This window comes from Mustela nigripes, chromosome 5, assembly GCF_022355385.1.
Source record: "Mustela nigripes isolate SB6536 chromosome 5, MUSNIG.SB6536, whole genome shotgun sequence".
NCBI lineage: Eukaryota > Metazoa > Chordata > Mammalia > Carnivora > Mustelidae > Mustela > Mustela nigripes.
The window spans coordinates 60,241,502-60,258,934 of NC_081561.1; the positions used below are offsets into that span (position 1 = coordinate 60,241,502).

A 17,433-nucleotide genomic window follows, 5' to 3' on the forward strand; every position below is an offset into this window, starting at 1 on the left:
TAAGGGAGATGGAAAGAGATCTGTGACAGGGCTGGAGGGTCAGGCAGAAGGAGAAAACTGCTGGAGTCCTCAATACTGGATGACAGGCAAGGGACACCAGACAGGAGCAGTCTCTGATAAATGGACCTGGGATCTCCAGTGAGCCCTAGATGGTGTTCTCCCACCCATGTCTTACATCCTGAAGTGGTTTGTGAAAGCAACAGCGCAGCTGCACTCATACAGGTGTGGATGTTGTCCCCATATATGTGTCCTTTGAAAACAGTGTTTCTGAGGAGCAGGAGGATTCCTTGCAATATACTCCTCTCTGCTTTTTAATAAAGATCTCAGGTGTTAAAGCAAACAGGGCACCCAGCTTCAAGAGACCTTGTCAGTTTCATGCATCTGTGTATATACTCAACACTAAGCTCTATCCACGTTCTTTGCTGCTGGATAAATGGGGAAAGAAAGTTCTCTTCCAGCTCAGAAATCAGGCAAGTGCAGCCTCCCCGAATGCCAGGCCCCCATGCCCCATACCCATGTCCAACCATGGAGGTGGAGAAAACAATGTACTCACGTTTATATATTTTACATCAAGTTCCATTTCACATCAAGTTCTTCTCCAGCTCATGTATAATCTCTTTATGGGATTTTTTAAAAATGTTAACAAAAGGAATTAAAAAGCCATACCAGATTAGAGACATTAACCAACATAAAGTTTAGAAATAAAATATATTTTATTTTATAAGTATAAAAATAGTTTATATACATTTTCATCAAGACTCTCATTGAGTTTCTTGTAGGCACTTGAAATCTTTATGAGAACACGGCCTGGAATAAAACCAGATATTAAGGGGAAAAGTCACTGTGTGGATTTTGTAAAGATATTAAATAAATTAAAATAATGGAATGAAGCACAATCTACTGCCACCCTCTGGTACCTTGAAGCATCAGGCCCTGTGGCATGTTGGAAATACCGACAGTGTGTCCGTGGCAGGGTTGGTGCCAGAGGGACCCAGGCACCAGCAAACTTACTCTACAACACTGCTCATCCAAAGAATGCCAACTTTGTCTTTCCCTAAGCTGAATCTTGTTTATCCAATTTTTAAATTCTCTTATGCAAGATTACCATGGTCATTATAGTAACTATAAGAATAAATGACTTATTTTTATCGAATCCCCGGAGTAATCTGATTATCTGTCAAGTAATAAAAGATAAAGGTTATTTTATCTCATATTAGTTCTTGTATCATTTTGGAAAATATTAATACCATAGGAAAATGCAGCAAGGGCAGTACTCTGCCTCATATCTCCAGGGACTACACCAATTCTTTGAAACAAGTACAGTCACATGGAGAATGTTCTGAGCTTAACTCCAAAAGCAGCAAGACAACCACCTGATATGCAAAGTACATCTCTTACAGTTTGAGGCAGTGTGATGCATCTCTGCTACTAAACTCTGATAAAGGTGAACAAGAGCCTGTCCCTGTTCACTTATCTGCAGGAACCGAAGGGGTCTGAGACCTAAGAACTGGAAAAAAAACAATCATTTCAAACAACCACCAGACTATAATAAACAATAACAAAATATGTTGGGTAGATCCTCCCACAGCCTGGTAGGAATTCCTTGGGTAAACTGAAAGGCTGCAGCTGAAGGAGAATTAAAATTAAGACCATTGTAGATACAAAGAAAGAAAAAGAACACCAACTAGACTATGACTTTGATGAGGGAGCAGGAGGCTGGCTGAGGACAAAGCAAAAGCTGGCACCTTGCACCCCCTCTTCACCCGCTCCCCTCCATAAGTGTAGCATCCCTCAGGCAGCCCTGACTGCCATGAACAATAAGCAAATAGTTAACTTGCAGAGCTCACAATCCTGCTAGACAGGAGTCTCCCTTGGCTTACAAATGTCCTAAATCTCACTAACAAAGACGATTGATAGCAGGATTGTGACACCCCACCAAAAAGTCTCCCAACTATCTTAAATGTTAATGGCTGGTCTAAAGACAACATTGATCCAGCAGCAAGGGCAAGGCCTCCGGCAGGCCTGGAACATCCTGGCACCTTGTAGGCCCTCTTTAGCATATGAAAACTCCACTGACACCTCCCTTCCCCTCACCTTCCCCCAACAGCAGGGTACATAACCTGCCATCCCTCACAACCCGGGGCAGCAGCTCTTCCTGCCCACGGGTCCTGTCCCCGTGCTTTAATAAACCACCATTTTGCACCAAAGATGTCTCAAGAATTCTTTCTTGGTCATCGGCTCCGGACCTCAGCCCACCAAACCTCACCTAGGTTCTAGAACTTCATCAACTTCAGCTATCAACTTTACACAAATGATACTTGTTGGGCCGGCAGGAAGGGCTACTAAAGATGGCGAAAGTTCCCTCCACAAGACCTGAGCTCGGACAGGAGAACAAAGGCCCAAGCAGGAATCTGAGACCCCCGCCCCGGGCTCCCGTGGACCAAAATGGGATCCCGATGAGCAGGCGGGATATCCAAATAAGGGAAACTTCCAAAAGACCCCTGAGCTTCCTCCGAGACCCCTTAAAAGCCCCCTCCTCCCTGCCTTGGGTGCGACTTCCGCCACTCTGCTTTCCAGAGTGGCGGAACCTCGCCCGAGGGTGCCCACCTCCTCCCGGCGCAACTTTCCTGGCTCCCCTTCTCCTGAGCCCTGAAACTTCGCCCGAGAGCGTTTTTAATAAATCTTGCCTTGCACCCACTTTGCCTGGTGTTGTGTTTATCTCGCCGGAAAAAACTTTACAATACTACGGTGCCCTGTTTTAGAAATAGGACATGTGACTCTCGGGGTGACTGGGTGGCTCAGTTGTTAAGCATCTGCCTTCAGGTCATGATCCCAGAATCCTGGGATTGAGCCCCGTATCTGGCTCCCTGCTCATTGGGAAGCCTGCTTCTCCTTCTCCCACTCCCCCTGCTTGTGCTCCTCCTCTTGCTATCAAATAAATAAAAATCTTTTTTAAAATTATATTTATTTATTTGACAGACAGAGATCACAAGTGGGCAGAGAGGCAGATAGAGAGAGGGGAAGGGAAGCAGGCTCCCCGCTGAGCAGAGAGCCCGATGAGGGGCTTGATCCCAGGACCATGGGATCATGACCTGAGCCGAAGGCAGAGGCTTTAACCCACTGAGCCACCCAGGCGCCCCAAATAAATAAATAAAAATGTTTTTCAAAAAAGACACATGACTCTCAAATGGCCAGTCTAATCTCCCTACCCCATCTGAAGACTAAGAAATTCATCCCTGTCCTGAAAATGTCCACCTGGATATCTCATTAGGTACCTCACATTCAACATGTCTAAAAGTGAATTCATCCCATAGTCTCTAATCCCAGCTCTTGGCTGCCAGCTCACAGACAGTTCCATGGGGTTGATTGACACTTTACCCATATGTCACACTCAATGACAAAGACTCATTTCTTTGTGAAATCATGTCCCTTACTCATCCTGGTTCCTTGGGCAACATATGTGCCAGTCCTTCCCTGCCTAGGAGAGAATGTATGTGGGAATGACTTGTGACGTCTCTGTGGACCCAATCATCTGTCCCATGAGGGGTGGGGGATGAGTCTCCCTAGTCTGTCCCCAACAATACAGTCAAACTCACCACTTGGACCTCTTAGGTCTTGCCCCTCAAGCTCTTATCATTTCTCTTGACTCCCAGATTGTTCTCTTCCAAACCCTCTTCCTCCGAGGTGCCAGGGATCCTTGAAAATCAAAAGTACCAGGTCATTCCCCTAGCCCCCATGGTATCCCAAATAAACCCAACTCCTCAGCGTGATGCCTACTGTGAACAATGCTGCTTAAAATAACCATGGCATGGTGGGGACAGAGACTCTCCTCAGAAGGTTATAGGTGCATAACTTGTAAGTCCCTAAGCAGCCTGTTATTCTAGGAACCTCTAACAGAATAGCCTGCTGGACAAACCTGAGAGCGAGGGCAGACACATCCCCAGCACTTACCCACACCACACCAAGTTATCAAGATACCCACCCTCCATCCTTAATGACACTGACTTCATTTCTCCCATAATTAAGTTTTCCTAAAGCAACGTGAAACAAATCAGAGTTCTTCATAAAGGTAACCTTCACATGATCAAGAATATGATTATATTAATATATCATTTTATCTTTTAGTGATTTCAGACACTGAAATAGTCTGAGTTACTTTCACATCCATTTTAAACCCATAAATAACTCCTGGCTGGAGATGAAAAACAACAGCAACAAAAAAAACCCCACTTCAATTACTTGAAAATTAAGGACTCCACTCTTGGCAAGTCAGATCTACTTAAAAAAAAAAAAAAGTCTCAAAATAATTGTGCTCAAATCAGAGTGATTCAGGCTACATTCAAGGCAGTCATATCCCACCACCACCCCGCCCCCACCAAGACCATCATGAACTTTATCACTACAACCTTTTATCATGTGGATCTCTGGGAAGCATGTTGCCAAAACAAAAGCAAGTGCTAGCGGGGCTCTCTAGTAAAAGCGGGCACTACTGAACCTGGTGCTTAGTTCCTGAGGCTCCTCCCCACCCAGAGTTTTCTCCCTTCAGGCACGAAACAGCTCATTCACTCTTTGGGCAGGAACAGAACACCTGGCCTTATCCTTGTGATTCCTGTCTCTCACAGTTCATGGAATTTAAATGCTGACTTAATAGCAGCAGCAGTCCTCTGTCAAAAGAAGGATTAGAAAACATCTTTACTGTGATTAGGGAGCTGCCAAAAGTGTACCTTGAAATGGAAAATGAAAACAGCCTACAATCTACAGAAGTTTATTCTTAAATATAGCAATATGTCTAAAATGTGGCATCACACACATTTATTTACTTCTAGCCCTGTAATCTAATTTTTCATAAACTACATTTGAGAAGAAAAAAATTTTTTTCAAGAGGGTGGAGCAGAACTAAATACCCACCCAAACGGGAACCAATGTGCTGGTCTCAGAAATCATATCACTGTATGTACTGGATCAACCATTTCCTTTTTCCCTTTTAGGTTCTGAGAAGACATTCTGGGAAGAATGTAACTACAGTAAGTACAGTAGTAAGTACAGTAGTATGACTCAGTCTGAGTAAATTACATTCTTAAATGGCAATATTAAAGGAATTTAAATATATACATATTTCAAAACCATGAACTTGACATTGCTAAAAGTCAATGTCTACCAACAGTTCTTCCCTAAAATTCATACAAATAGCTGATAGTGATATCACTCCAATTTTAGGAGCTATGAACAAACATGTCCAAAATTTTGGACAATGCTATATAAAGATACGAATTTAGTCAATAAGCAGAATGGCCTTTTAAAAAGTTGAATAAAATTAGAGTATTACTGGTAAGAACACATAGAAAGTTTTCATTTGACGTATAGATTAGTCATTGGACTATTAATATATTTTCTACTAGATAATTCTTCATCAATTCATGGTATAAATTTAGAGAAACCGAATAGAGATTATTAATGGACATGAATAGCACAGAACAGGTGCTGAACATGTAGGCATACATATTTTCATTTATATTCAATCACGGATAATCAGAATATTGTATTTCCAGAAAGCACAGAGCATTGACTGAGTCACACGCTCCTGCCTCCATGTTACTTCAAGTGGAATCAGACAAAAAATGACAAGGTGGAAGCCAACCAACTGTGGGCCTAAAGTTATACTCTATGAATTAAAGTAAACCTGACCAAAAATGTAGTTAGAAAAAGGAGATATTTTTTTCTGACTATTCTCAAAATATCAAATGTGATGAGAAAATATAATGGAGGCAAAAGCAAACTATATGCAGATAGGATATGTTAAATACACAAGCGTGTATCCTACAGATTAGAGTCACTAGCACTGAATTAGTACAGAGGCAGATTAGTAACCATGAACATGTGACTAAACTTGAAAGGCCTTTCCGGCATCTAAGAATAGCCCTCAGTAGTTGCCCACCCACAGCCCCTAGATGCAGTCAGAGGTGCTCTCCTCTGGTCAATGTTAGTACTATACCCGTAAACAACATTCATGGAGGGAAAAAGCAAAAAAGCATTTGAGCACCAAAGTAATTAAGGACAGTAATAAGTTATAAATCATTGAAAAAAATCTTGGAATCCACGGGTCCACAACAAAAAATAAAAAGGCAAGAAAGCAGGGTTCCTGCTAAAAGTAAAATGCCAAGTGCCAACTGGTAAACACAGAGGGAGTGTTAGAGTTAGAAAATCATCACTCAGCAACAAGTAAACACTGGCCCCAGGCAAAATTCATCAACAGATGCTAAATCAAAGGAACAAATGTTAATGAGGAATAAGATATTTGCATAGTCTGAAAGTTTTCTCCCCCAGATAGCTTATTAGTAACAGTAGTAGAAAAAAAAATATTAACTTTACAGTGGAGAAATCAGACAAACCCTTCACTGGGCAATCAAAATCAGTGTAACAAATGAGAGGCAGATGAACCCTTTATACCCAGATTTGATACTCACAGGACACAAAATAACTTAGCATTCTAGCCAAGAATCTACCTGGATCTAATCACAAAGACCTCGCATTTCCGAGATAAGATCTTGTGTTCCTGACAATACATCCCCTTTTAGGGTTTCTGATACAGGTTTATTTCCTACCAATTCTTCAGCCAGTATTAAATTTATTTATTTATTTATTTATTTATTTATTTATTTATTTATTTTTGAAGACTTTATTTATTTATTTGACAGAGAGAGAGATCACAAGTAGGCAGAGAGGCAGGTAGAAAGAGAGAGGGGGAAGCAGGCTCCCTGCTGCACAGAGAGCCCGATGCGGGTCTCGATCCCAGGACCCTGAGATCATGACCTGAGCTAAAGGCAAAGGCTTAACCCACCGAGCCACCCAGGTGCCCCTTTATTTATTTATTTTTGAAGAATAAAATTATTTCATCTTCCTCTGACGGTCAATCCCGTGCTGGTTGAAGAAGTATGTTGAGTTCTGTGAGCCAAACAAAGGGTTGTAGCTACAAATCTAAACATTCTTCCCTTCTTGGAGAGAAGTGGAGTCCCTTTAGACACAGAACAAATGAACTTTTATATATTGGCCTAGAACAGGTGGCCCAAAGGACATTGTTCTTTTGTAATAAAAGGCCAGGAGCTACTGCTGATCTCTCAGTGACAAACATAAGATGTTTAGGAAGAAGAACTTGTGAAAATGAAAGGCTGGTCAAGGAGACTGGAAAAGAACAGGGTGCTGTGAAAGCAAAAAGATTGGAAGCATTTTCATAAAGTGGGTGCTCTGGACAGTAATCACCCACAGAGAACTCAAGGGGCACAAAGATTGGGCAAAGGTCAGAGCATCTGCAGGAAGATGCAATGGTGCCAGACAAGCCTCTGGTAAGTTCCTTCACCTCCTCTCTCCAGGTAACCTCAAGGAGCATCAATATTCTCAGCTGTATGATGATAACTAGGATATCTACTTCACAGGTTGGTGAGTATAGTGTTTTCCTGTGCTCTGAAGAGAAATAGTGGCTGGTTAAGGTGTGTGCATCCAGACATGAGTACCAAATCAGTTCAATCTGCATGATACCCAATAATAGACCCATATGGCTTTCTTTTTGGGTGAGTACTTGTTTTCTAGAAATAAACTCCACATACAAGGCATCAACTTAGAACTAGTTACTACATTTGTTTCCATATTTGTTCCTTATATATATACACAAATCTATGTATTTCTTTCAAATACTTTAATATACTTAAAATGTTTCGGATTTAAACATCTTAAACTTTAAACTTAATTAAACCTTAAATTAACTCAAATTAAAACTTAACAAAAAAAGACAAAGCTCGCCTACCTCTCCTAAGCTCCGCTCAGTGCTCCTCTTATGTTTATTCCTCCATTCCTAGGGTCCCCAAAAGAGAAACTGTCCATCTCCTATTATCAAAAAAAGAACACACACAGTATACTCTACTTTCCTCCACCTCATAGCCTTTCCCTTTATTAAAATACTTGGCACTTCAGTTTTAAGTACTGACAATCCATAGCTAAACTGTACCAAGAATGACCCATTAGAGAACAGACACATCTGAGTAACCACTGGTGGTTAGAAATGAACCACTGAGAGTACTTCTAGTTTCTGGTCCAACATGTAAAAAGCTTGGAAATCATCACTCTCTTACCCACATCAAGAAACAAGCCAAAGAAATTGAAAAACAAAGTGCTTCTTAGATTCATTAGAAAATTAGGTTCATAGGTAAAGATATGCCCCCCAAACCAGAGATAGGCAATATGGAGAATCATAGTTTACTGGCAGCAGAAACCAATGCTGGGGCTAGTACTATAGTTTCACCTGTAACTGATGGTTGCTGGAGGCTCATCCTGGAGAAGCTTCAGTTAAAAATTCCAGGGTGCTCAGTCTTACAGGGGAGTCTCACACTTTCATGACTATTACTGCTAGAAGCCCCCACCAAGTTCTTACTATGAAGACAGGAGAAAATTCCCCTGGGGCTTCTGGCAGGAGAGGGGGAAAATAACCATTTTGAAATCTGCCCAATGTTGTTCTGCTCTTGTTTTTTCCTGTACAAGGAAGGCCAGCCTTCAAGAGAAAACTGTTTTACTAAAGCCTCATCTGACCTGAAGAAGGACAATTAGCTAAATCCAGCTCTCTAGCCTTCATGTCTCAAATAAGGGGGGGTGGGGGTCAGGGGGATGAAGGCTAAGAAACTCTTCTGAAGGTCATATCCCAGGTACCGTGACCCACTAAAAATTAAGAATACCCCACAGAACAAAAAAATGGAGATTAAATATAAAATTATAGAATTATCCCCTTCCTCAATTACTTTACTATTTATATCACCCATCAACAAGGTTGACATCTGACTTCATTTGGAAGGATTTTTGAAAGACAAGAGGGGGTAGAGGGAAATAAAAACAAGGACATCAGAGGAAAACTGAAGTTTGAGGTTCTTACAGATAAAATTATATAGGCCAGAAACTTGGATCTCCATAAAGAAATGAAAATGAACAAAAGAAGACTCATTTCAAAGGGAGTCAGAAAGCCCTGAAGGGGGAGTTACTATGCACTAGCACTTGTACCATCTACAGACCTCAGCAGGAAAAAAGCAGTATGTTTGTATTTCCCAACAAGAAACAGCTTACCACTCCAGGAGGAGGAAAAATGTCCTCCTGCCCAGCAACAGCTCAGCCATGAAAAGTCCCCATAACCCTGAACTCTCTCCCTCCTTCAGTGGGCTTTCATTCCCACAGCCCCTAACTTCCTCCTTTCCTCTGTAAAAGCAAGCTCTCCTCCTTTGTTTTCTGCATTTGCCTATGGTTTGTCATAGTTGCACACCCCAAATTACAATTCCCAAATAAACTAATGTTGCTGGCTATTTTACTTTTAAGGTTGACATCAATGAAGAGCATTAAAGAAGGAATAAATGAAGGTAATTAAACTTTGTGTTTCTTATTCTTTTTTTTTTTTTTTTTTGAGGGGAGGAAAAAGAATTTATTTTACATAACTGAATGAAAAATAATTCAAGAAATAGTAAATAAAATTTAATATGGTCTCATGCGCCCCGAAGGTGGTGGTGCCCGATTTGGAGGTGTGATTGCTATGTCCAGATAGTCTCCTATTTGGAACTTCTGCGACTGCAGGGTCATCGAGTCATCAGTCCCCTTCCTCCCAGACATGGTGCTGCCAATCTCCTTTACTCGATAGCCAGGCCTTTTAGGATCTGTAAAAACAATTGCAAAATTGAAGTGTGTGCCCTTCTTTCTAGCTTCTGGGTAGACTTCTTTTACTAAACTAGTCAGTTCTTTCAAAGTTGCATCCATCCCGGTGTAGATCTGCAGCTCGCTGGACGGTACATTTCCGCGGGAAAACTCGTCCATTCGGTGGTGGCGGCCGTTATTGGTGGTGAAAACACGCAGCAGCAGCGGGCACGTTTTCTCCCGATCGATCGGTTTCTCCGGCTCCTTAATTTCCTCCTGGGTAACGCGCGACTCCACCGCCATCTTCCTCCTACGGCCCGCGAGACCTGTTTCTTATTCTTAATAGATAACTCTTTACTCAAAGTAATAATAGCAACAACATACAGAGTGGTTCCAGCTTGTGGATCAAGTCCCAATTAATGACAACAGTACTACAGAGGACAGGATGGAGGAATGGTAATGTTTTGCCACAAGGAATCTGTGTGCCCCCAATCCCCTCCCCCCCGCCGTGAAGTGTATGGTGCAATCTGAAAATCGACCCAGACTAATTGTAAATATATACTGCCAAACCTGAGGGCAACCACGAGAAAATATATTTTTTTAAAGTATAATCAATATGACAAGAGAGGAAAGACAATGGAACAGAAAATGCTCAATTAAAACCAGAAAGGGCAGAAGATGGAGAAGATTTTTTAAAAAGAAAATGAACAAGTGCGAAGAATTAAAAGCAATTACAAGTATGGTGATATTAATCCAATCGTGTCACTAATCATTTTAAATATAAATGGTTTAAATGTATCAATTAAAAGATCAGCATAGGAGACAACAAGATTCAAGTATATTCTGTTTACAAAAAAGCCACTTTTAAAATATAAAGACACATATAATGTTAACAGTAAAGGAATGGAGAAGATATGCCAAGCTAACACCCCAAAAGAAAGCTAGAATAGCTATAGTAATTTCGTTAAGAGCAGACTTCAAGACAAAAAATGATCCAGGATAAAGAGAGGCGTAACATTGGGATGAAGGAATCAATTCTCCCAGAAGCCATAGCAATACTTCATGTGTATGCGCCCCTCAGAGAGAGCTGAAACGCCTGAGGAAAGAGATAAGCCCACCATACTGGCTAGAGACTTCGGTACTCTCTCTCAGTAACTGACAGATCCAGCCAGCAGAATAACATGTGGATAACAGAACTGAAGAGCACTATCAATGAACTGGTTCTAAACTACAGAATACTTCACCTAACAGAAGAATGTACATTCTTTTTTTTTTTTATTAAAGATTTTTATTTATTTATTTGACAGACAGAGATCACAAGTAGGCAGAGAGACAGGCAGAGATAGAGGAAAGGAAGCAGGCTCCCTGCTGGGCAGAGAGCCTGATGTGGGGCTCGATCCCAGGACCCTAGGATCATGACTTGAGCCGAAGGCAGAAGCTTTAACCCACTGAGCCACCCAGGCACCCCACATTCTTTTCTTTTTAACAGTCAGTTAGCTAACATATAGTACATCCTTAGTTTTTGATGTAGTGTTCATTAGTTCATTAGTTGCATATCATACCCAGTGCTCATCACACATGCATTCTCTTTAAGCTCACACAAAACATTCGCTAGGACATACCACATTCTGGGTCATAAAACATACCTCAGCAAATTTAGAAGAATGGAAATCGTACAAAGAATGCCCCCCAGACCATGATGGGATCAAACTAAAAATCAGTAATAGGAAGCTAGCTGGAAAAAATCCCAACATATTTGGAGATGAAACAACATACTTGTAAGTAACACACGGGTTAAAGAGAAAATCAAGAGAAATGTAAAATTATTTGAATGAAAATATAACACACCAAAATTTGTGCAATACAGCAAAAACAGTATTTAGAGGGGAATTTATAGCATTCAATGTGTATATTAGGAAAGAAAGATGTAAAGTCAATAATCTGAGCTTCCAATTTAGGAAACCAGAGAAAGAACAACTTAAAGCAAGCAGAAGAAGAGAACTAATAAAAATTAGAGCACAAACAAATGAAAACAGGAAAACAATAAAGAACAGTCAGTGAAATCAAAAGCTAGCTCTTTAAAATACTTCTGGTAAACCTCCTGCTGGGCTGACCTAGAGAAAAAGAGAGAAGACACAATAATAAGAATAACTTGTTTTATTATGCTCTGCCCTATCACACGTTCCAGATACTGCATTTTTTATAAATTGGAAGGTCTGTGACAACCCCATGTAAAGTAAGTCTATTGGTGCCATACATATTCCAACATCATTTGCTCACTTTGTGACCCATATTTTGGTGACTCTCAAAAGTATTCAAACTTTATAAAAGTGTTTAAACTTTTATAAAGTTTTAAAGCTTTTATAAAGTTTTATAAAAACTTTATAAAATATTAGTATTATATTTGTTATGGTGATCTGTGACCAATGATCTTTGGTTACTATTATAATTGTTCTGGGGCACCATGAACCTCACCCATGTAAGACTGCAAACTTATTAAATGTGCTCTCACTAGTCCACGAACCAAGAGCTCCCCTGCCTCATTTCCTCTCCTTAGGCTTCCCTATACCCTGAGATAGACAATATTGACATTCGGCTAATTAATAACCCTATAGTGGCCTTAAAGTGTTCAAGTGAAAAGAAGATTCATGCATCTCTTACTTTAAATAAAAAACTAGGGGCGGGGTGCCTGCGTGGCTCAGTGGGTTAAGCCTCTGCCTTCCGCTCAGGTCATGGGGTCCTGGGATTGAGCCCCACATGGGGTTCTCTGCTTGGCAGGGAGCCTGCTTCTTCCTCTCTCTCTGCCTGCCTCTCTGCCTACTTGTGATCTCTGTCTGTCAAATAAATAAAATCTTAAAAAAAAAAAAAACACAACTAGATGTGATTAAGTTTAGTAAGAAAGGCATGTCAAAAGCCAAGATAGGCTGAAAGTAAGGCAACCTCTTGCACCACAACAGTTAGCTGAGTGGTGAATGCAAAGGGAAGGTTTTTGAAGGAAATTAAAAGTGCCACTGAAAAAATAAAATTAAAAATAAAATGAAAGTTCCACTCCAGTGAGCAAATTATAAGAAAGCAAAACAATCTGACTGCTGATATGGAGACAGATTTAGTGATCTAGATAGAAAATCAAACTAGTCACAACATTCCCCTAAGCAAAAACCCAATCCACGGCAAGGCCCTAACTCTCCCCAAGCCCATGAAGGCTGAGAGGTGAGGAAGCTGCAGAAGAAAAGTTAGAAGCTAGCATGGGTTGGCTCATGAAGTTTAAGCAAAGATGCTCTTTCTATAACATAAAAGTACACAGTGATGTAGAAATACAAGTGCTGATACAGAAGCTGAGCAAGTTATCCAGAAGATCTGGCAGATCATTCTGTGCCTCCTGCGAGTGCAAAGGGGATGGCTCCTGTCCTATCTATGCTAAACAATAGATTTTCAGTGTAGATGAAATAGCCTAATATTAAAAGAAAGATGCCATTTAGGACTTTTGGGATCTTCATAGCTAAAGAGGAGATGTCAGTCCCTGGCTTCAAAACTTCAAAGGACAGTCTGACTTTCTTGTCAGGGGCTAATGTAGCTGGTAACTATGTTGAAGCCAATGCTCATTTACCATTCCCCAAATCCTAAGGCCCTTAAGAATTATGCTAAGTCAACTCTGCTTGTGTTCTGAAAATGCAATGGCAAAGCCTGGATGACAGCACATCTATTTACACTATGGTTTACTGAGTATTTTAAGCCTACTGTTGAGATCTACTGCTCAGAGAAAAAGGTTCCTTTCAAAATATTACTGTTCATTGACAAGGCATCTGGTTTTGCAGGAGCTCTGATAGGTACCTTGAGATTAATGCTGTTTTCCTGCCTCCTAGCTCAACATCTGTTCTGCAGCCCATAGATCAAGGAGTCATTTCAACTTTCAAGTCTTACAATTTAAGAAATATATTTCATAAGGTTATTACTGCCATAAACAGTGATTCCTTCAATAGATCTAGGCAATGTAAATTGAAAACCTTCTGGAAAGGATTCACCCTCTTAAATACCACCAAGAATATTTGTGATTCATGGGAAAAGGTCAAAATACCATTAACAGGAGCTTGGAAGAAGTCACTGAGATGCAGTGGAGACACCAAGAGAAGTGGATTCAGGAGTGGAATGTGAAGGTGGGAATGAATTGCTGTAGTCTTGTGATAAAATCTGAATGGATGAAGATCTGCTCTTGTGAATGAGCAAAGAGTGGTTTCTTGAGATGGAATTCACTCCTGGGGAAGATGCTGTGAAGACTGTTGAAATGACAACAAAGGATTTAGAATATTGCATAAACTAAGTTGACCAAGGAGGAGCAGGGTTTGAAGGATTGGCTTCAATTTTGAAAGAGGTTCTACTGTAGGTAAAATGCTATCAAAGAGCACTACATGCCACAGAAAAATAACTTGTGAAAGAATTCATTGATGTGGCAAGTTTCACTGTTGCCTTATTTTAAGAACTTGCCACAACCACCCCAACCTTCGTAGCCACCCCCCTGATCAGTCAGCAGCCATCAACATCAAGCAAAACCCCCCACCAGCAAAAAGATTACAACTCACTGAAAGTTCACATGATGGTTAGCATTTTTTAAAAGAAATACTTTTAAACTAATGTACGTACTTTTTAAAAGACATTATGCTACTGTACACTTAACAGACCAAAGTACAGTATAAGCATTACTTTCATATGCATTGCAAAACCAAAAAATTTATTTGACTGACTTTATTGTGGTGGTCTAGAACCAAACCCACAATATCTAGAACCAAACCTGTACTAATATCAGAAATTAAAGAGTAGCATCACTTCTGACCTCCTAGACATTAAAAGAATATAAACTTTATGCCACAAATTTGATAACTTAGATAAAACAAATGAAGTTCTTGAAAGACACAATCTATCAAAACACACACAAGAAATAGATAATCTGAATAGGCCTATGTCTGATAAAGGAATCAAATCAACAATTAACAATCATCCAAACACAGAAATCAACAGGCCCAGATGGTTTCCCTGGTGTATTCTACAAAATATTTACATATTTGGAGAAATGATACCAGTTCTCTACAATCTGTTCCAGGAAATAGTAGCAAAGGGAACACTTTCTAATTTATTCTATGAGGCCACCATTAACCTAATACCAAAACAGATAAAGATAATAGCAAGAAAGGGGTGCCTGGTTAGCTCAGTTGATTAAGCATCTGACTTTGGTTCAAGTCACAATCTCAGGGTCCTGGGATGGAGTCCCACACCGGGCTTCACACTCAGTGGGGAGTCTGCTTGTCTCTCTTCCTCCCTGCCCCCCAGATCATGTTCCCACTCTCTCAAATGAATAAATAAAATCTTTTTAAAAAGGTACAGCAAGAAAGAAAAACTATGAACTAGTATTCCTCATAAAGAGAGATGCAAAAATCCTCAACAAGGTATTAACAAACCATTTCCAGTAATGTATGAAAAGAATTATACACCATGACCAGTGGAACTTGTTCTGTGTATGCAAGACTGGTTCAACATTCAAAAGTCAATCAAGGCAATTCATCACATCAACAAGCTAAGGAAGAAAAGGGAAATTATGTGATCCTGTCACTGACCTTCCACCTTCACAAAAATTATACTCAAAATCTATCATAGACTTAAATGCAAAATGAAAAACTATAAAATTCTAAGAACATCAGAGAAAATGTCTATGACCTTGGTTTAGCAGTAAGTTTTTGGAGACAACATCAAAGGCATGATCCATGAAAGAAAAAACTGGTAAGGTGAACTTCATTAAAATTGAAAACCAGTTTGTGGGGCACCTGGGTGGCTCAGTTGGTTAAGAACCTAACTCTTGATTTCAGCTCAGGTCATAAGGTCATAATCTTGGGGTTGTGAGAATGAGTCCCATGTGGGACTCTGCACTGGGTATAGAGCCTGATTAAAATTCTGTCTTCCTCTGTCCCTCCTCCTCCCTCTCTAAAATTAAAAACTGGTCTGTAAAGAACACTCTTAAAATAATGAGAAGACAAGCTAGCTTGGGATAAAATATCTACAACGCACATATCCAATAAAGAACTTGTATTCAAAATATACATAAAGAACCATTGAAACAAAAAGAAAACAAACTCAATTAAAATATGAACAAAGATCTAAACAGACACCTTATCAAAAAAGAATACAGATGGTAAATAAGTATGTGAAAAGATGCTTCACATCATATACTACTGCAAGGTAAAACAAGACACCACTACACACGTATCAAAATGGCTAAAATCCAGGAAACTGACACCACCAAATGCTAAAAATATGGAGCGATGGAAACTCCCATTCCTTACTGGTAGGAATGCACAATGGCACAGCCACTTTGCAACTGGTTTTAGATGGAGAGTCTTCTGTTGTGGCAGTAGAGACCCCAGCTATATCTGGAGTGTGAGCACTGGGCATCCATCTCCAGGACCCTAAGCCCTAGAAGAGCAAGCTCTCTTGGGCAGGGCTGGCACCCACACAGACAGGTTTCTATCCTTAGCACCTCCAGGAGCAAATTCCTGGGACCTTTTTTTTTTTCTACCAATGTTTAGTAACACCAAGGTCTGGTCTCAGAGAATCCTGAGCCATAAACAACCCTTTAAGGAACCCCACCCCACCCCCCAAAAAAATACAAAAAACAAGGGACATTTTTGTTTATAAGTTTCATTCTGCCAAACAAGAAACTACAATACCAGACTATGTGGGTTCAGTACTGGACACCTGGCAACCTAGATTTAAAGATTAAGTGTCCTGACCAGGGAAGAGTGCCAAGAGCAAGATGCAGCCTAATGCTCGGTGTCCACTTCCTTCCAGCTTCCTGATTTCTGGTAAAAAGTGAGAAAGGAAAGATAATGCAGAAAAGGAGGAAGCTGGTATAAACCACTTACTTTGGAAGTTTGGAATAAAAGAAAAGTGAAATATGAAGGTAGCTACAGACAGCCACATTAAACAATTTTTTTCTTTTTTAAGAAAGGGGCTAACTAATAATAAGGTTTTAAGGAAGAATAAATGGAAACCAATAAACTCTATATGGCATATGAATTCTTAATTTATATATAAAAATGCTTTAAAAAGAAAATATTACTGTTACCCTTGCACAAGGACTTAAAATCTCAATAGAATTATCATTAGAAAACATTCTAAAGGGGTACCTGGGTGGCTCAGTTAGTTAAGCATCTGCCTTCAGCTCGGGTCATGATCCCAGTGTCCCCTGCCCCATCTCATGCTGTCTGTCCCTCTCAAATAAATAAAAATCTTTAAAATTAAAAAATTAAAAAAAAAACATTCTAGATATTTTAAACTCCAGTCTTTTCAGTGATGCAGAGGACAAATGCATGCCTAATATCAACAATCTAGTATGTCAACATCTAAGGTAGGACCTAGCAGAGATGTCCTCTCTGAAAATTATAACCACGTATTATGTAAAGGTATGGGCAGATTCACAGCTTAGGTGCTAATTCTGTCATTAGGATTGATAAACTGGGGTGCCTGGGTGGCTCAGTGGGTTAAACCTCTGCCTTCGGCTCAGGTCATCATCCCAGGGTCCTGGGATGGAGCCCCACATGAGGCTCTCTGCTCAGCAGGGAGTCTGCTTCCTCCTCTCTCTCTCTCTGCCTGCCTCTCTGCCTATCTGTCTGTCAAATAAATAAATAAAATCTTTAAAAAAAATCAATAAACCACTGACAATGAATCCAGAAGAAAAGACTAACACCAAGGAAATAGAAATGATCATCAGAAATGATCATCAACAGTTAT

The 17,433-nt window shown here is 40.2% G+C and overlaps 1 protein-coding gene across 1 annotated transcript; it reads right to left on the minus strand.

Moving 5' to 3' along the window:
- Positions 1 to 9,437: 9,437 nt before the first annotated feature.
- On the minus strand, positions 9,438 to 9,975 carry LOC132017289 (histone deacetylase complex subunit SAP18-like). The gene has a single exon (XM_059399076.1). The coding sequence runs from the start codon at positions 9,958 to 9,960 to the stop codon at positions 9,502 to 9,504; it is 459 nt and encodes a 152-aa protein (XP_059255059.1). The 5' UTR covers positions 9,961 to 9,975; the 3' UTR covers positions 9,438 to 9,501.
- Between the last annotated feature and the right edge of the window lie 7,458 nt (positions 9,976 to 17,433).